We start from the raw sequence: 21,263 nt of genomic DNA on the forward strand, positions 1-21,263 counted from the left end.
GGGTGATAACGGAGGCTGTGCCACTGGACCCTGAAGGACACCTACTACATTAGGCCATGCTACCAAGACATGGAGTCAAAGCAGCTCTACCTAATACATAGAAACAAACACAGGGAGGCTGCCAAAATGAGACAAAAAACAGAGACCCAAATCAAAGAGCAGATCACGACTCCAGAAAAAGAGCTAAACAAAATGGAGATATGCAGTCTATCAGATGCAGAGTTCAAAACACTGGTTCTACGGATATTCCTGGAAATGTTTGAGGACTTCAGCAGTGTAAAAAAGACCCAGTAAGAAACAAAGGATACACTAATTGAAATAAAGAACAATTTATAAGGAAACAGCAGTAGAGTGCATGAAGCTGAGAATCAAATCAATATTTGGAACATCATGAAGCAAAAAACAACCAATTAGAACAACAAGAAGAATAAAGAATCCAAAAGAAAAATGATACTAGTGTAAGTAGCCTCTGGGACAACTCCAAGAGATCCAACAGTCACATCATAGGGGTGCCAGAAGGAGAAGAGAAAGAGTAGGAAATTGGAAATTAATTTGAAAAATAATGAAAGAAAACTTCCCTAATTTGGTTAAGGCATTAGACATGCAAGTCCAGGAAGCACAGAGCCCCAGATGAAATTATGCAAAGAGGCTTACTCCAAGACACATCATGATTAAAATGCCAAAAGTTAAAGATAAAGAGAAAATCTTAAAAGCAGCAAGAGAAAAGAAGTTAGTTACCTGCAGAGGAATTCCCATAAGACTGTCAGCTGATTTCTCAAAAGAAACTGCAGGCTAGAAGGGATTGGAAAGAAATATCCAAAGTCATGAAAAGCAGTCATGAAAAGCAAGATTGCTCTGCCCAGCAAAGATATCATTTAGAATTGAAGGGCAGATAAAGAGCTTCACAGATAAGAAAAATATAGGTTTACTTCAGTTATAATTGACACTCATTATTAGTTTGAGATATACAGCATAGTGATTAGACATTTATATAACTACAAGGTGATCCACCCCATATGCATAGTACCCTACTTGATACCATGTAGAGTTACTACAATATTATTGGCTCTGTTTCCTTTACCGTACTTAGGATGCGTGGCTTTTAAGTAAGGAGAAAATGTTTATAATATAGTCTTTTTTTGTAAACAATTTTCCTTTTATTCCTGCACATTTTAATGATCAAACATTTTTTTGCTACTTGTCAAAGTTTTGTATGGATAAACTTAGAAAATATAATTGTAACTGGTGAAGATTTTTAATGACTGTGTTATTTTTATGACATTGCTTTTTTAAAAATATTATCATTTACCATTTCAGGTTTGTTTTATGTGGCTCATGTCAGAATTTATTTCCTTTCAAAAACTTAAAGAACTGGTGTTGAAAGTCATATTGTTGTATAACATTGTCTTAACTTAGTCTAGACTGACAGAGTTTCAGGATGGGAAGGCATCACACCCCAGTGGCCACCATGTGATGTATGAGCCCCTCCTTGTGCCTCTCTGACAAGTGACTGTCCAGTCTGTGTCCAAGGACAGTATCTCGTGTGCCAGGGAAGCTCCCTGAGGCTCCCTCGGCAGCTGACGCTCTCAGGAAGTGCTCCCTGTGTTTGCCCGAAACCCTTTCTCGTGCCGCTCTCGGTGCGGTACGGAACAAGCTTGATCAGCCCTCCCTCCGTGAGGCAACACCTCGCATAAACGAGGACGGTCATCACCACGCCTTGCTGCATTTACCCTGTGATTTGTGACCTTGCACCATCCTTGTTGGCTTCTTCTGAATGTGATCCAGTTAGTGTCCATCCTTCTTAAAGTGTAAAACTAGAATGCGAGAAGTGTTCGCGGGATGGTTTTGGCCAGTGTGGAGCAGAGTACTGTCACCTTCATTTTTCTGGAAGCTCATTCCCTGAGGTTATATTGGACAGAGCTTTGTGTTGCGAACCATCGGTAGGATGTGACCCATTGGTGTGTTAAGAGATCATTTTAGTGGGTGTCAATTCACATTTAAGAAATATGAGATAGAAAAGAACAAATATATCAGTGCATTTCATGTAATACAGCTAAGTACTGTTGTATGAAAACTGTTTCAGTTCGTACATGCACACATACACACACATATACAAGTATAGGGTATAGGCACATGCATACTCAGTACATACATGCATACCTAGTGGTGATATAAAGTGGTGATTTAAAACTTACTCTGTGTCAGAAAAGTTTGAAAGTCTCGAGTTGGGACTTGAGGCTCCCTTCCTTGTTTTTCTCTAACAGCTCCTTTCATTCTCCTCTTGCTCTGCTGACCACTGAGATATCCTGTCTTGGTACGGGCCTCTCATTTTTCCCCTGTGGGTCCCTGCTGTGCAGCCTGAGTGGCTTCACAGGCTCCATTAGATTTATTTGCTTTAGGACCTGGGAAAATTGTTTTACTGCTTTGATTCAATCTCTTCACCGTTGGACCCCTTCTGAGAAATTTTGTCTGTGAAATGAAGGAAGTATAAGGTGAGGGGGGCAACTGAAGTTGTTTTTAGTCCTGAATATTATTACCCAAGCAAGATTAAGGATTTATTGAAAATAGTGATCAACATAGACTTTCTTTTCTATATTTTTGGTTTTGCAATTTATGGTTTTGAAATCACATAACGGTAAATACTTACTCGGTGCCAGGCACTGTTCTGCATACTTTATATATATTACTAGGTTAGTGGGTTCTCATAACAACTCCATGGAGTGTAGCTATTAGTTCCTTTTTACAGATGAGGAAACCAATGAAGAGGCAGGTTATTTAACTTACACAATTCATAGTGTATGACAGTAGCATCTCAAGCAGCACTCTAAGAAATAAAAATCCTCTAAAACCATGTAACAACCATAAGTACATGGAGGGTATATTTATCTCATTACTTGGTAGTTCCAGATATGCTCATGTAGCAGATGCTAAGTCTTTTCTTAACCTTTTAAATAGAAGAATATGGGGATTAAAAAACTTTTCTTCCATATTAGAAATCACCTGTCCCAACAGGAAAGGGGATCCTTTAATGACACCACAGAATCTGTTCATTCTCCTCTTCTCCACTCTTCCACACCATCTCTCATGCTCCATGTTGACCTTCACTTTGCCATCTGTTTGCACTACAGGTTACTCGTCCACTTCTTGTTGTTCTCCACCTCCGCCCCACTTCCTACTGGTTTTCCATTCTTCCTGGCACCCTGCCTTTGTACTATTCATGTTCATTCAAATTTATTATTATTTTTTAAAGCATTTATTGAGCACTTAGTAAGTGTGAGGCGATGTGGAGATACAAACATAAATAAAGCGAATATCATGAAAGCCAAAAAGGGGAAGAGATCTGAGCTGTGCTAGTTGATTCCCCTGAGAATGTGAGTTACATGCCAAGATGTGCTCCGTTCCTTCCCCGTAAAGAACAATGCAGGGCTTAGGGGCTCAAAATCCCCCACCCCCTGCACAGTCGAAAACCCATGTATAGCTTTTGAGTTCCCTCAAACTTAACTACTAACGGCCTACCTTTGACTGAAAGCCTTACTGATACTGTAAACAGTTGATTAACCATGTGTGTTACATGTAGTAGGTACTATAGTCTAGTATTAAACTAAGCTAGAGAAAAGAAAATGTTATTTAAAAAAGTGTAAGGAACAGAAAGTACTTTTACAGTATTGACTGAAAAAAATCTGCACAGTTCAAACCTGTGTTGTTCAAAGGTCAACTGTATACAAATGATATAAAACATAAGGTCCCAGAATTCAGAGATTAGGAAATACATCCATTTACTACATGTTTTCAGTCAAGGAATGAAAGGAGTGGCCTAAAATGGTTACAGGAGTATATTTATTGAAAATATTGTTTGGTATAAAAATTACTTTTGTAAAATGATGTTGTACATTTAATATATAGAAATAGTGAGTAAGTTGGCCTTGTCCCTGAGGATTTCTTACTATATTTATTAATGTAAGAATTACCAACATTCCCACAGTTGGAATAGTATCAGTCCAGGACATTTATGTAATTTGCTTTGACTTGGACATGACCTTGGAGTGTGTTGTCCTCTCCGGTTCCACTTGCTCAGCTGCACTCTTCATGCACTGGTTGATGGGTGCTTCCTGTGTCCCAGCAGGTGTGCTGTGGAGCACCGAGGGGTTCAAAGTTTAATGAACTCTATTTCTTTATAGCGCTTTCAGTCTAGCAGAGTATGCCTCCTTGTTTTTACCCCTATTTAGGGACAATTGTGGGTAAATATTTTTCTTTCTCCTAGCTTGACCAGATCCAACTCATTCTTAGAGGCCAGTCATATTCCAGTGAACCTTCCTTGATTATCGCAGCTAAAAGTGGTTTCTCTGCTCTCTCAACTTCTATTGTGCTGATTTCCTGTAACCACTAATTTGGCAATTAATCATGCTAATTGCTTTGTGACTTGTATCTATTGTTGTCTTGAATTGTTAATTTAAATTGTGCCTTGTTTGACTTTCACAAGTTTGATTTTTGTCTTTTTTTTACCTATTGAAAAATTTCCATGTATTGGTGAGAGAAAGAGAGAGAAAGAGAGAGAGAGAAACAGAGAAACATCAATTTGTTGTTCCACTTTTTTGTGCATTCATTGGTGGTTTCTTGTAAGTGTCCTGACCTGGGATGAACCTGCAACTTTGGCGTAGCAGGATGATGCTCTGACCAACTGAGCTACTGGGCCAGGGCCTGATTTTCGTCTTCTGATTACAGTTCCAGTTCCCTGAGATGAACTCCTTTCTTTAACTCATAGCAGCAATGTCTGTAAACATTTTTGATTATGTACCTCAAATAATTTGATTATGAACCCCCAATACATGCATACTTTTTTAATCATAACTATATTTTTTAAATGTAAGTTAAAAAGAATGATATAAGATGAAATAAGCATTACTGTAAAAATGTTACTTACAACATGATATTTTCACCTGCCATACCTGAAAAAGAGATCTTAGAAAACATGTAGATACGAATGGAAGAAATGCAATGTTGGCTGTATACACTGTGCCATAAGATTAGTCTCCAACTTCACTCACCTGAAGATTGCCTGTCCTTGCATTGTTGGCGTTATTTTTCTACCCACAGATTCTTATCAGTGTAAGCTACTTGTCCATTTCCTTAGGGCTTTAGTATAGTTAAAACTAGACAGTGGATTCCTTACATCCATGTAGCTTATCACACTATGCTGAAGGCAACTGAATGATTGAGAGAACCACCATGAACCCCTCACAGAAAGGAAAATGTGAACTTGCATATGCAGATAGCTGTGTGGATCCATGGTATTAGAAAATGCAACTGAAATTATTGTTACAGTTATTACTAGACCCAGACATAGTGTATAGATAAAGCAGTGGTCCTCAAACTTGAATGTGCATCGGAGTCCCCTGGAGTGCTTGTTAAAACACAGAGAGCGAAACATATTCTTGCATCTCAATAAAGATCACAACATGAACATCTGTGTTACCACTACCTAGATCAAGGCATCAAATACTGTCAGTGCCTCCAGAGCCCCTACGTGTCTTCTCCAGTCACCACCCTCTTCTTTCCCTACAGATAAACCACTGCTCGGACTTTCTTGCTTCTCTGTACATTTTTGTCAGCACACAAACACTGCAGTGTTTTCTGGCTTTGAACTTTAAACAGATAGAATTATGCATTATTTAGTCTTTCATTCATCAATATGTTTGTGGGATTCATCTGTACTATTGAATGAGGATGCAGCTTATTTATTCCATGGCTATATATTTTGTTTTATGATTGTGTCCTAATTTATTTCTCTGTCCTGGGGCTGATGGGCATTTGGGGATTCAGTTTGAAATTACATTTTAATAGCTCAGTTTGGGATTATTTCAAAGAATGCTGCTGTTATAACATTTTAAGAATCTGTCTTTTATACCCTAAGAATCCTGAAACACCAATTCAAAAGAACCTATGTACCCCAATGTTCATAGCAGCACAATTCACAATAGCCAAGTGCTGGAAGCAACCTAAGTGCCTGCCAGTAAATAAGTGGATAAAAAAACTGTGGCACATTTACACAGTGGAATACTAAGCAGCAGAAAGAAAGAAGGAGCTCCTACCCTTTGCAACAGTATGGAACAGGATGGAACTGGAGAGCATTATGCTAAGGGAAGTAAGCCAGGCGGTGAGGGACAAATACCATATGGTCGCACCTACAAGTGGAACCTAATCAGTGAAACAAATAAGCAAGAAAAATATAGCCAGAGACAATGAAATAAAGAACAAACTGACAGTAACCAGAGGGGAGAGGGGAGAGAGATAATGGGGGAAAATAGGGTAAGGGCCATCAAGGAACATGTATGAAAGACACATGGACAAAGCCAAAGGGGGTAGGTTTGAGGGTGGGAGTGGGGATGGGTGGGATGGAGGGGTGTGGTGGGATGAAAATGGAGACAACTATACTTGAACAAAAATAAATGAAAGAAAGAAAGAAAGAAAGAGAAAGGAAAGAAAAGAATCTGTCTTTTAGTTTCCAGGTCAATTCAAGCAGCACTGGTATCTTTTCATTATCTGTCTTTTAATCTATGAACATAGATCTGTCTTCATTTATTCTTTATTTTCTTCTTAAAATTGCTTTCTTTCTTAAAAAGATTTCATTTATTTATTTTCAGAGAGGGAAGGGAGGGAGAAAGAGAGAGAGAGAAACATCAATGTGGGGTAGCTGGGGGCCATGGCTTGCAGGCCGTGGCCTGCAACCCACGCATGTGCCCTGACTGGAAATCAAACCTGCAACACTTTGGTTCTCAGCCCGAGCTCAATCCACTGAGCTACGCCAGCCAGGGACAAAATTACTTTCTTTAGAGATAATCTTGTACATATTTTGTGACATGGATTTGGTCATTTGCTGTTATTTTCAATGGCACCTTTCTAAAAGTTTTTTTCAACCAATTACTGATGATATGTAGATAGACATACAGTGTACTGTTGATTTTTGATGTTCTTTGTCTAGCAACTTTGCTAAACATATTATTTCCAATAATGCATCTAAAGATTGAAAATCTTCTACATGCACAGTCACATTACCTGCAAAAAAGTACAGTTTTAGTTCTTTCTTTTCAATATTTATGCCCTTATTTCCGCATGCTACTTTACTTGCTAGGACCTCCAGTACAATGAAGAATAAAACTGGTAAAAGCTGGTAGATAGTATTGTCAGCTAATGGTCTTTCAACATCAGCAGTGCAAAACGGCTCAACTGTAATGCAGCACAGCTGTGGAACAGCTCAGTTGTGATATAGCATGGCTGTGAAATGTTGTGAGGCAGCCCTGGGGCTAGGCCCCTCTCTGGCTAGACAGCAGTGCTCTGCTCCTTGCTGGTCTGGTCTGCTCTGCTCTGGGGAGACAGCTCCAGTGTTTCAGCTCAGCCAGGGAAACCCAGTAGTCAGTCCTCAGTGGAAAGGGTAAATGCTCTTCCACAGGGGAGATTGCTTTTATAGACAGAGGAACCTGCTCTGGTCTCTGATTGGTCTGCTGTCATTGCAAATGAGGACTCCAAATCCACAGTTTAATTACTCCAAAGTGGGCTTTCCTGATAGGCCAGAATGGAGCTGCGCTGATTGGTCAATGAAGATGTTGATGGGGATGTAGCTGCACAGCTCCAATTGGATGGGGAAAGCTTTAGTCCTGTTGGTTGAAATAGGAACTCCTTTATAAGGGCTGGCTCAGATGGCAGATAGACAGTGCAAGGCCGACAGTTCAGTGCAGAGGCAGGTAGTTCTGTTCAGGCTTCTCTGTGAAGTACAGTTTGCAAGAGAGGCCCCTTTGTAGAAATAGCTGCTAGGCTCTGTTTTCGAAAACACCTACTAAGAAGGGCTCCAGTTAGCCACCAGGAGCCCTTCTCAGTAGGTGTCTCCTTCCTCAGGGTCCACAGTATCTTTGTTTCATTTTTTTATCCCAAAGGAAAAGATTTAACCTTTTGTTATTTAGTATAATGTTGCTGTAGGTTTTTTTTGTAGATGGTCTTTATCATATTAAGGAAGTTCCTTTTTTTATCCTTGTTTGCATAGAGTTTTTAAAATCATGAATGGTTGAGCAATTTTATCAAACACTTATATTGCATTTACTGAGATAATACTATTAATTTTCTCTTTTATTCTTTTAATAGAGTGAAGTAAATGCACATATTAGAAAAGAAAGCTTAAGCATTAATGACCTAAGCATCTGTCTCAAAAAATTAAAAGATTTTCCCCCTCCTAGTTAACTGTTAGAGCCCATCGTTCCTACTGAATGAATGTTTAATCTAAACCACATATTTGGTGTAGGTAGGAACACTTACTAACATTTAAAAATACTCCCTGCTCTGAAGTAGATTAGGAATCTGTCATCTCTAAATGGAGATACAGCATAGAAACTGGGAATAACAGCCGATACCGCATGTACTGGCAAACGCATTTAAAAATATTTTATCTTTATAATTTTAAAAACATTCTTGGCCAAGTCTCTTATTTTGGTAATGGCATTTTGAAATCTTACGCTAAGAATTGAACCATCACTTTCTAGTAGGGCCTAGAAATAGATCTCAGGCGTAGAGGATATATTTGGTGTATCAGAAACATATGCCATCAAGTGGGTAGTTCCATTCTCCTGGAGAACAATGTAAAAAAAAAACTAGCTTAGTGCAGTTTTGTTTCCCATTTTATACATTATTTAGACATTTGTTAGGATAGCCCATATCAGTCTTCTAGCTTCTTTATGGCTGCATTTCAGTGTAGAAACCATGATAATTTTTAAACTGATCTAATCTGAGTGGAATCATTAATGATAGATTTAGTTCAGAGAAAATGAATTAATTCTGTAAAACAAAAATGTGGTGAATATCAGGTAACAATAATTCACTCCAATTTGTGACCTAATAGTTATTTAACAGGCAGTTATTGGTCTTAGAGTCTATTTTTTTTTCACAGACACCTGCTGCTTTAGGTTGCCAAAGCCGAAGACTTCCTTCTCAGCTGATGTTAAATATTGTTAGTTAAGCACAAACGTCATTATCAAGAAAACAGGAAGTTGTGTAGGAGAACAAGCCAAATGGTAAATTAATTCTCAGGGGAAAGGAAACTGACGTAGACTCAGGGAAGGAACCCTGCACTAATCTACTTTGTTCTTTTTAGATGGCTGGAGGAATAGATACAGTTTAACATATCATTTTTTCCAGAAAATACATCAAATGATAGGTTTAGCATTAAATTAGAAAGCACATATTTTGCTTGTATTTTGCACTGTCTTAAAAATGCTAATGTCTTAAAGGTTGTATTATATCTTTTTTAGCTGTGTTAATCCAGATTAATTCTTGGTTGTCATTAAAATTATATAAAGTATAGTGAAATTGCCAACTTTTTCCCTTTATATTTGTACTTTAATAATTTGAGCCAGATCTCAGTAACTAGGACCGAGTAATGTTTGTTTGTTTTTTTTAGATTTTATTTATTTATTTTTTAGAGAGAGGGGAAGGGAAGGAGAAAGAGAGGGAGAGAAACGTCAATGTGTGGTTGCCCCTCCCACGCCCCCTACTGGGGATCTAGTCCGAAACCTAGGCATGTGCCCTGACTAGGAATCAAACTAGTAACCCTTCGGTTTACAGGTCTGCGCTCAATCCACTGAGCTACACCAACCAGGACCCAAGTAATGTTTGAAAGAGGATTCAAATCCAAATTTACCTGTCACTATTTAAAGAGTTTGCTAAGTAAATCAATCGTGTTAATATTGCAGAGCCTATTTAATTAAGTTGTGAGAGCCTTGTTCCCTTTTGCATCATTGATTTACATGTACATAGGTCTTATGCACATTACAGTTAAACCATTTTCTTTCCATTAAAATGCATGTGGTAGAACACCTTTTTGGGCAGTATTTGCCCCTTTTTACTTTTCATTATTATGGGTACTTAATAAAATAGCTTTTGTTGAAAATAATTCACATTTTTCACTAGGTTTCACCTTTAATTATTGAGAGATGATTTAGTGTAGCAGTTAAGGAAATGGACCCGGAGCCAGGCATCCTGGGTTTGGATTCCAGTTTTGTCACTCACTAACACCTATCTTCTATGTGCCTCAGTTTCCTCATCTGTTAAATGGAGGTAATAATAGCACCTACCTCTGAAGGTTACTGTGGACCTGAATAATTTAATTTAATTAAAGAACTTAGAATAGTGCCTGCAACATCATGAGTGCTCAACAAATATCAGCTGTTGGTTATTATTATTTATTGTGAAAAGAGAGTAATTTTAGTTAATGACTTTAAATTTGGGATCACATGTACAGCTCTTCAAAGGGATGACCTTTCACAAGTAATTACACTTTTACCTTTCTCAGAGAGAATGAGAGCATCTTCCCAATTGCAGGTAAATCGTCAATTTTTGGCACAAAAAGAGCACAGGGCTAGGAGTCGAGGGTGTTTGCATTCATTCAGCAAATCTTTATCTCTACACACAGTGGTTGGAGTATCCACATCCTGGATGCTGGCGCTAGATGCTGGGGATTTAAGGATGATTTAAAGATGTCTGGGTCCGGGGCACTAACATGTGGCCAGAGCCCTGGAAGTGATTTCCATTCCCAGCGTTCTCACTGAGTGCCTGTGACACCCTCTGTGCTTCACTGTCGTCATCTGCAAAATGACACTTTTTAGGTTTAGTTTACAATTATAGATATACACTAGAATTTCATCAGTGCCGGGTGCTTAGCACTCGCTAAATGCTGTACTAAGACATTTAAAAGAGTATAAAATAGTTCTTGGCACCAAGAATCTTATGATCTGGTTGGAAAACCGACTACAGTTACAAGATAGGTAATACTATTGGCAGTCGTGTGATTAGACGTGAGGTAAGATACCAAATGGATGAGAGTATGTGAGGTTATTTTATTTAGCATTTTATGTTATTGATGGTGAGCTGCAGTTTTTGTTGTGAAGTGCGAGGCTAAACTGCCTGATTTGATGCTATTGAGAATTTCCACTTGATACTTTCCATTTGGATGATCTGTAGTGACAGCTTAGCTCCTTTTGTCCTCCCACTTTAAAATAGTGCATTTCTAATATATTGAGGCAATTAGAATTTAGTGAAAGAATTTTTTAGAGAATAGTTCTTCATTCAAAAACCTTTTTCATTTTAATGCCAAGATATGTTTTTTGCCCTTGTTGTTGTAGTCTCGGTACCTAGCATAGTGCCTGACTATAGTAAGCACTCAGCAAACAGTAGAGGGACAAATTTGAAATTACATTTTAGTTACCAGCAATTTTAAATCACTGAAAACTGATTATTAAAAGCTACTCAATTTGTAATACTGGCTTTTTAAGCCATAGATCTAACTGTATGGTAGTACAAGTAGGATGAGTTGCCACAATACAAATAAAGTTTTACTGAATTTAGTAACTTTTTGCTTAGTAGCGTTTTCATGCTTATATAAGGAAATGAATTTCTAGGTGAGTGAACTTTCCCATTCTGTTAGTTACCTGTTACTGACATCTGAGGGCAGCCTCACAGAAGGCTTTACATCAGCACCGCCCAGCCAAGCCATTTCCAGAATTCTGACACAGAGAAACTGGGCGACACAATGAATGCTAGAAATGTGAAATTTCTGATACCACAATATAAAGACTTTCATATACTTTACCTGAAGGCTTTTTATCAGTAAATTGCCTGCATTCTTTCCTTCTGAAAAGGAGTGGAACACTTTTGGAGAAAGATAAATCAAGCGGTCGTAGCCACGTTTCCTTAGTCAAATATAGAAAGGATGTGTTTAGCCTTAAAATATTTATATAATTATAAAATAGTTTGTTAATTATGAAAATCAAAACAATGCGGAAAGGCAGGTGAAGAAAGTTGTAAAAATCACCCAAATCCCGCTATATTTTGGTGATTCTTCTGAACTCTGTTTACGTACACAAGAATGTACATACATAAATCATCTTTTCCATGAATGCACACCACACTATTTGTGTATGTGTTTTTTAGTCTTTTTTTAACCCATGCCCTTTTTTGGTTAACAGAAAAAGTCATGCCCTCCTTCAGTGTGATTTGAGATTTCACAGTAAGTTAAATAACGTGACCAAAACCAATTTTAGACAGAGGTAATTAAAGAAGAGACATTTTAGTTTAATCTTAAAAGAACCTTTAGGTACCATGACATTGACTTTTCCCCCATAAACCTACTTATCCTATGTACTATGGAAGATAGAGCTTACCAGATCTTTTAAATAATTTGCTCAATATTTTATTGGAGCAGAGTCTGGTGCTCTGTAGGAGAGAGAGTCCTGCTGATGGAAGCTTGGCCTTTCCTCTGTTGCCTTGAACAGTTTAGCTCTCGGTCCCAAATTTGTAATTCCTCTAATTTTAATATTTTAATTTGGTTCTGCTCTTTGGGGAGTATTACCTTCATCCCCATCCCCACTCCGAGTGAGTGATCTTACCAACAACATATAACCCACTCTCTAAGTAAATTTTGGCTAGCCCACCTATTAATCTGGCTCTGTTCCATATAAGATTTGGTTATCATCTCATACTTTATATCAGTGATATAAACCTGTCGCTGGTATAAACCAGCGATTTTCAACCTGTGTGCCACAAGAATTTTTTTTTTTAAGACAAGAAGAGGGGGAGGGGGAGGAGGGAAGAGAGGGCAGTGGGTGGAGAGAGAGAGAAAGAGAGAGAATGTTTATTTGTTGTTCCAGTTATTTATGCGTTCATTGGTTGATTATTTTATGAGTCCTGGGGATCAAACCAAACTTGGTGTGTCATTTTGATGCTTTAACCAACTGATCCTCCGACTTGGCCAGGCAAGAATTTTTAAAACATGCAAAATACCTGACTGGTCAGGGGCACTGACCTCTTTTCCCTTAGGTTGTCAAATAAAAAAGTGACAATAGCCAACACAATAGCCAACACAATATCCATCTGGTATGACCGAATCAAAATTATACTTTTCTTGTTAGATTGGCAAAAAATATAATATATTTTTGGTGTGCTGCAGATTTTAGTAATTAGTTTATGAGTGCCATGAGATGAAAAAGGTTGAAAATCACTGCTTAACACTTCTGATTTCCTTTATCCCTAAACTTACCCTTCCCTCAGTCACCCTGTTCAGTAAGTGTACTTGTCTCTGTCACCACTTCTGTTCCCTTAGTCAAGGTATCCATCATCTTTCTTGCCTGAAATGGACTCCTGTCTGGTCTCCTCATTCCCATTTAACTCTTTACAGTCCCTTTCCCACAGAGTAGACAGAGGATCCCTCAAAAGCATAGAAGCAGATAAGATTACTGCTATTAAAACCTTTGCACTTGGAATAATTGCCATTACCTACCAGGCTCTGCAGGTGTGTCCGTTCCTTACCAGTTGTCCTAATCCTTTGCTGTTCTCTCCCTCATTCACTCTGGTCTAGCTGCATTCCCCAGACAGATCAAGGTTTCCTTCCCCAAATATTGAACTTGATCCTGCCTTCACGCCTTTGCACCAGCCTTTTCCTCTGCCTGGACTGTTCTTCCCGAGAACATGGTTGGCCCCTCTGTATTATTCGGGGCTTTGGATTTCCCCTCCTCAGAGGTTCTCCCCAGTCACTCAGTGTAACTCCTGTTTCATTGCAGCACCCTATTTCATTTTCTTCATGGCATTTAGCAGTCTCAGACCATCTTTATTCATTTGTCTCTTGTGTATTGGTTTTTTCTTCACTTGCCAGAATTACAGTTCCATGAGACCGTAGGTCTTGTCTTATCCACTGTGTATTCCTGACAATTAGGACAATGCTCCATAAATTTTATCGAAGTGAAAAAACTCAGTGAATGAATCACTCAGTGGGAGAGATGTACCCTTTACACCCTGGGGTGGCTGGAACCAGCATTACAAATAGTGAGACAAGAGGGTGAAGGGACACAGCACCAGAACACTTTCCCAGGCCTGGTTAAAGCCTAAAGTAAGGAGTATAAAATGTGGCTCCACAGTGAAAGTAACAGTTCAGAAACCAGTTTCACATTGAAGACAGATGACTTCTTCAAACAAACTACAGTCAGATTAATCCTGAGGATTAGCTGTACTATTAATAATTTAAGAGATAAATTGATCTTCAGTCCCCCCAAGATACTTGATTATGATATTTTTAATTAAAATTATATTAAAGCATTGATGGACTATAAGAAAAAATTCTCACTTCCTTATAGGATCATTTCTGTCATTAGATTATACTTTACATTTTGTAATGCCATAATTGTGTTCTGTAAGTGTTTTCAGATAACTACCATGCTGTGGGCTAGACAAGATTATATAATAGAGGAAATATTTTACTTAATAAAATGTGCTCTGCAGAATGTTTAACATTGATAGGTAAAGGAGAATATGTTCTTAAAACTCATGAAAAACTAAAATACACTATATGTAATGACTAGTGCAACTTTGCTGTGTGGTTCATAAACTGGTGTTTGTGTTGGCTGGTAAAGATGAAGAGGAACAGCCAACCTAGTGGTTTCTATTAAATACATCTGAGTTAATGTTCCTGTCTTGTTTTTTTCTCTTTCACTTTCAAATAGTTTTGGGGAAAAATAGTAAATTTAGTGTGAGGTCTGAGTAAGATATTTTTAAAGCCAGCATTTCTCCAATCTTTTCCCCAATGGCCGTTGCCCTTCCAAGTGGCCGTCTCGGGAGGTCGCGCCTGTACCACGCGGTGCGTCCTTTCTGGCGGCTGCCTTTGTAGGCTCTGTTTCAGAAGCGTTTCGTAGCAGGTTTTGGAATTATGAAAAAAGTTAGCCTTCTTGCTTTATTTTATAAATTAAAAACCTCACTTTAGAAAACTAAATGAAGACATTTAATAACTTCCTTAATCTTCATATGAATATTTTATTAGTTTATGAAGTCAATACTGCTGTTAAACAGTTGAAGTTATGAGTTGTAAGATCAAGAACGGTATCTCATGAAAGTAAATCTGTATGAAGAACAAAGGACATTGTATAGCTTTGTGAAGTAATAGATTAAAAAAAATACCAGCCTGCCAAGACCTGGGTGACTGACTCGCCGCCCTTTTAAATTTGTGTTGTATCTGATACTGAGCGCGGCGCACTGCTCTCTGCAGCAGAGGTAAGCCGTGGGGCGCCAAGGTTAGAGGAAGCGCCGTACCTTCAGGGAAGGAGGGAAAACCCTCTCGTCCCAGAAAAAGGCCGAAAGTGGGCTCTTTCTAATACTAACTGAGTGAAAGCTAATAGCCTATATTTAAAATATGACTATAACATTACTCTTGTTTTACAATCCTTGGCATCAAAGACTACAGACCTCTTTTGGACGAAATACCTATATGAAAGAGGGATGTGTTTTTTTGAGAGAAATAGTTGAAGCAGGGTTGGTGTGTGTTCTTAGAAGGCAAGATACTTGAATTATTTGTTTTAGGGCAAGCAAGGCTTACTGTCTTGGCCTTCGTGACCATTGTGAGCTTTTATTTTGTTCTGTAAGCCAGTGTTTTAATCTTCTATTTATAAAGATCACTTTTTATTTACTCCATTAAATATCTTAGATATGTGAGATTTAAAAAAAATCTTTTCTTTTCCTTTTATTAAAAGCTGCACGTCATTGACTCCTGGACCCAACTGTGACCGTTTTAAACTGCACATACCCTATGCTGGAGAGACATTAAAATGTAAGTAAATAATGACTATTCTACTGAAAATGTAGGTTACAGAAATCGTTTCAGTGTTTAGGTATTCTGCGAATGATCTCTGTATTTAAGTAATACGTTTATGCTTTTGTTTTTCTTACCAATTTTAGGGATTAGTATCTTTTGAGTTCCTGCGCTGATACATGAGGCAGCAGCCTATTTTCACTGCATCCTTTATCTCTCTCTTCTCCTCCTCTTTAATGTAGCTGTATCACCAATATTGGTTCCTGTGTTGGTTACCCTGTAGCTTTAAAACATTCTTTTAAAGGATCATTGTAAGCACTATGTTGTACAGCTAAATGAACAGCACGGAAAATTCTTAGTGAGTGCTTGGCAGAGTTAGCACTGTTATACTTGCACACAGTCTCTGTGCAATAGCGATGAGCACTGAGTATGCTTTTATTTAGTTTGCCGTTAGCCATAGTGTCTTTGGCCCCCCACTTTGTAAGAGGAAGATTTTAGCTCCTGTTCTTCCTTCCATCCCTCTCCCCTTACCTCCCGGCTTTTGTTTTCTGTTGTTTTCCTTTTGCATTGTCAAGATTGGTAACTTACTATCGATTCTAAATCTGTAATTGTCTTCTGGTCTTTGTTTACAAATTGCTTGAATGATTGCTCTGCAGGCCGGCTCCTGCGCAGTTATCACTATGGGATTTCCTTTGTTATTCTCTTGGATTTGACCTTGTTTTGTAGAATCTGTGTATTGAGAAATGTTTTGTAGAATTGTATCTTGGTAAGTAGGTTAACCCTTTATGTTGCTGGAACATAGTCTCAAATAACTTGCTTGGATTCCACATCTCTGTCCGCCCTTCCACCTTTCCTGCTCCCACCTTTCTTGCAGCTCTTCTCATGCTTTTTTATTACCTCAGTCATAATTAGGCATCTTAATTTCCAACAGCTCTTTCTTGCTCTTGCTCTCTGGTTCTCTTTCACAACATCTTGTTCTTATTTCATGAACACAGTATCTTAAAAGTTTGCAAAGGATACAGATTTTTTTCTGTTTTCAGAATTATCTTAATTTCCCCCTTGGATTATATTTTTGTTTTTTTATCATATTTTTTTCTCTCTGTTATTCTATAGCCTTTCCTCAAATAAAAGATGGTTTTGGGTTGTCCATTTATCTGTAAGGCAAGCAATGAAACTCTGACTGGGACTTCTGTGTAGGCCAGGCTTACTGAGTATCCTGGGTTAAGGGTGGGCCAGCTGTGAGTACGAGGGACCCCTGCGTGTCACAGTTTCGAGCATAACTGCTGTAGCTTTCCCTCAAAGAGTTTGTTCTGTTTCTTTAGGAAATTCTCCCTATTTTTTTTTCTGGGGTTACACATTTGGCCACCATGACATTTTGGGGGGGTGAATGGGTATTATGGATGAAAAAAATGGATTCCACCCTATGGAAAGTAACTTCATAGGATGATCTGATCATAAATTCCTAACTGGGCAGGCCTATAATTTCTTTGTTTCATTTATTTTTAAAAAATTTCAGTTATAATTGACATACACTATTTTATATTAGTTTCAGGTATATAGAATTGTGGTTAGACATTTATACAATTTTATGAAGTGACTCCTCCTCAAGTCCAGGACCCACCTGGCACCATACATAGTTATTACAACTGTTTTCAACGTAGTTATTGACTACTTGCCCTGTGCCGTACTTTACATTCCTGTGATTGTCTTGTAACGACCAATTGGCACTCTTAATCCCTTCACCTTTTTCCCCAGCTCCCCAACCTTTCTCCCTTCTATCAGCCTTTTCTGTGAACCTGTGACTCTGTTTCTGTTTTGTTTGTTCATTTATTTTGTTCTTTAGATTTCTCATATAAGTGAAATCGTATGGTATTGGTATTACTCTGTTTGACTTACTTCACTTCACTTAGTCATGCCCCAAGCCTGAACACTCTCAAGTTGTCACAAATGGTGAGATTTCATTCTTTTTCATGTCTAAGTAACATTCCACTGCGATATATATGTACCACCTCTCCTTTATCATCCATTGATGGGCACTTTGGTTGCTTCCATATCTTGGCTTTTGTAAATAATGCTGGTTCTGTGTGCACTTGAAAAGAATGTATATTCTGCAGCTTTGGAGTGAAATGCTCTAAAAATATTAATTAGAGTAATCCAGTTTAAAGTGCTATTTAGGCCTCTAACTTCTTTAGTGAAAGGTTTTAAGCCAACCCTCTCTGTTGTTCTTGTGCATCTAGGTTAACACACCTTTGAAATACCTCTAATGGGGTATTGACCCTCAAGAGAGCACATAATTGTATTAAGTATCCCATAATCCAACCCTCTTCTTGCTTTTTTCATTCTTCCTTATGTATTCTTCTTAATTTCAAGTGCATGAAAGAGGCTGCAAAACTGTATTCTGCAGAAGCATTTGAGTTCTTGCTCCCTGGCATATGTTGTCACTTTGGCTCAAATAAACTCATAAAAATTCTCTACAGGTTTGGATGTTTTTTATGTCGACAGTAAATAGATTATTCTTTATGGAATTCTTAATGATAAATTTCCCTGTCCTTAGCCTCGGGTCTCATTCTTGCCTTTCCTTACACCGGATGACTGCAAGTTTTTATGGATTTACCAGGACAGATGGCTTCCTCCTCATCAGTAGCCTCTTCCTCACATTACTGCAGCCAGAGCTTTCTCTGCCCTGCCTCATCAAGTACCACTCTGCCGTCTGCATTCTGCCTTCCAGGAATTTGTTGAAATGTCTCATCTACCGATTGCTACTCTCCTCTTCCTCTTCATTCCCCTGTTGTTTTGGATTTTTATCTTACTGTTTCTTCACTATCGTTTAATGGGAGGTTGGGTCTTGTATCAATCATAGTATACAACTTGATTAAGCTTTTCATTAAATCCCATTGTATGGTTTAAATTATAATTTTAACCAAGGCTGAATTCAAACTATTTGGAGCTTATGGTGATTAAATTTCCTACCTTTAGACTCAATGAAGTTAGAGAAGGAGACTGTTTTGTTTATTAAATTGTATCTTCAGTCTTTAGCACAGTTAAGATATTCAATTAAGTATTTGTTGAAGAAATGAAATGAATTCATGCATAAATGAATCTAAGCGTAGGGATTTTTGTTAGTTGAAATATACCGTTATAGAGAATGTGACATTTTGTTAGTTGTATCGGTCTTTTGCCAACAGAAATTCAGTTTTTAGAAGTTATTTATTATACGAGGAATTTGTAATTAGAACATTGCTCTTAACAGTTCAGAAAACAGGAAGGATGTACAGATTTGGAATCTGTATCAAATTTGTCTTTATGTATTTTACTCTACTTGTTCAAAGCAGATTAGTGAAAATAGCATGTAACTCAATTTTATATTTCAGAATATTGTATATATTAAAAACAGTTCTTCTACAAATGTTTCATCTATGAATAAAGGAACCTTTGTGCAGGTAATGGCAGTGAGACTGAAAGACAAAGGGGAGAGTATATTTCTACCCACGAATTCATGAATTGATTCCTACAAAATTACCCATATTCAAAATGAAATAATTGAAATAAGAAGGACCAGAAAATTGCAGTGCCTCAGGAATGATGTTATTGTTTCCTCAGCTCTTTTAGTGTGAAGAGGCAGTTCTTCAGTGCTGGCACAGTGAAGTTCAAGTTACTAATTTGTGTAAGAGTCTTACAGAAAATCATCAAAGGATATTCAAATTTAAGAGAAGTCCTTGAATTTCATGACCGTAGAAGAGACAACTGGTACTTACTTAAAGGGGATTGAAAAGTTCACATCCAATGATCCAGGTTGATTTAAATAAAACGTATGTTAAAGTCTAGGATGGTGCCACTGAAATGAGTGAAAATTTACCAGTTATAGCAAAATTTACAGAGGAAGATCATTGAGCTTTGTATAAATGCATATTTGTAAAAATAACTACCCTAGCCATGATGTACTGCACTTAATTCTTTTTTTAAACATTTAATTTAATTTATTTTTAGAGAGAGGGGAAGGGAGGGAGAACGAGAGGGAAAAAAACATCGATACGTGAGAGATCCATCAATCAGTTGCTTCTCACATGTTCCCAAACTGGGGATCTGGCCCACAACCCAGGCGCGTGCCTTGACTGGGAATTTAACTGGTGACCCTTTGGTTGTCAGGCTGGCACTCAATCCACTGAGCCATACCAGTCAGGGCTACAGCACTTAGTTCTTGAGGAAACTGTGTTTGTGTTTTTGTGTACCCTGTTGAACTAGGGCAGGGAATGGCTGTTTTGCTTATATTTTACTTCCAGTCTCTGTTGTACTGCCCGGCATCCAGAGGGGCCCTGTATGTGTTTGTGGGATGAATGAACCATGTTCACTCTTTGGATCTGGCAGTGATGAGGTTTGATGAGGTCCAGAACTCTGAAGTATTCTCAATATTACGAGTTTGTTGAATAATACTATATAACTAAAAAGAGAGGCTATTGAAAGACTGTAAGTTATATCAAGCAAGTTTGTAGCTGGTAGATCACATGGTTTGCTAACCTAGATTTCAAAATTAAAATGATCTTTTGTTTAAAATTTCTGTTTTTTATACTAACAATTTACTTTAATCAGGGACTGTTTGGTTATGAGAAACCTATTGGAACAAACATAAATTAAAGAGGTTTTTGTTTGTCTTTATAAGAAATTAAGTGAATTCCATGGTGCCCAAGGGTGGGAAGCGTAGCCACTCCCCATCGGCACTGGAATCAGGGACTCCAGATGGTAGTAGACACCATAGAAGCCAGTCAGTGTCTGTGTCCTCGTTTGTCTGTGTCTTTCTCCTGCATCTTAGTCTGTTGTCATTATATTCACTTTATTCCACTCCCCTCACCCCGATTTCCCGAGTCCTTTAAGTGGTGACTCAGTTCAAGGCCACCAGAGATTGCCTGTGGTCTTGGCATCTAAATTCCTGGGAGAGGGGGTCTGGCCTGATTGGCAGCTTGAGCTGGGTGTCCATTTGTGATCCAAGAGTTCTGGGTATCAGCCTGGTTACTAGAGGCTTCAGCACAAGGTCAGCATGGACTTGGGCGGGGACCCAGAGAGGCATCTATTCCAGTGTCGTAGGAATTATTTCTAAAGAGCTCCCAAAAGAAACTACAGACATTTTTCACTTTGTCTTTAACAATAGATACAATAACATTTTATCATCTGAGAGGAATGATAATATTTTAATATTTCAAAGCCATTTGTAACAGACTGAAGAAGTCACACCAAAAAATTATCTCCAAAGGTTCTGAAGTTGACTATTCCAGAGGAAAAGCCTTCATTCAGTGGAAACACTAAAAAAAAAAAAAGGTTATGATTTGGGTAATACATTCTCTCCCAGGTTCTCAGAAGAGCAGTGTGCAATTACTGCTCATTTCCAAGGCTCTGATAACACATCACTGAATTTAAATTTTTTTGAGAATGATTACAACAAAATGAAACCTATTTTTGAAATGCTGTTTAAATGCAATGCACCACTCAATCGAACGATGGTCAAACATATACAGAGGGTTTTATAGACACGTTGTAAATAGTGTTCAAGAACTTCTGCTTTACTGAATCTCGAAATCACTTTCATTTTTACCCTCCCAAGTGGTTTGGCTGCTCTGTGTGTGTGCGTGCACGCATCAGCGCAGTGCTTCTTGCGTCTCAG

General features: G+C 38.1%; 1 protein-coding gene across 3 annotated transcripts in view; it reads left to right on the top strand.

Moving 5' to 3' along the window:
- BABAM2 (BRISC and BRCA1 A complex member 2) overlaps nucleotides 1-21,263 on the top strand; it is a 329,882-nt gene that overhangs the window by 18,270 nt on the left and 290,349 nt on the right. For all 3 annotated transcript variants that reach the window (XM_028516209.2, XM_036027789.1, XM_036027790.1), the window contains one exon: nucleotides 15,552-15,628. In XM_028516209.2, the coding sequence (XP_028372010.1) occupies nucleotides 15,552-15,628 (77 nt within the window). Of the gene's footprint in view, nucleotides 1-15,551; nucleotides 15,629-21,263 lie in introns of those variants that run through there.

Source organism: Phyllostomus discolor, chromosome 6, assembly GCF_004126475.2.
Source record: "Phyllostomus discolor isolate MPI-MPIP mPhyDis1 chromosome 6, mPhyDis1.pri.v3, whole genome shotgun sequence".
Taxonomy (NCBI): Eukaryota; Metazoa; Chordata; class Mammalia; order Chiroptera; family Phyllostomidae; genus Phyllostomus; species Phyllostomus discolor.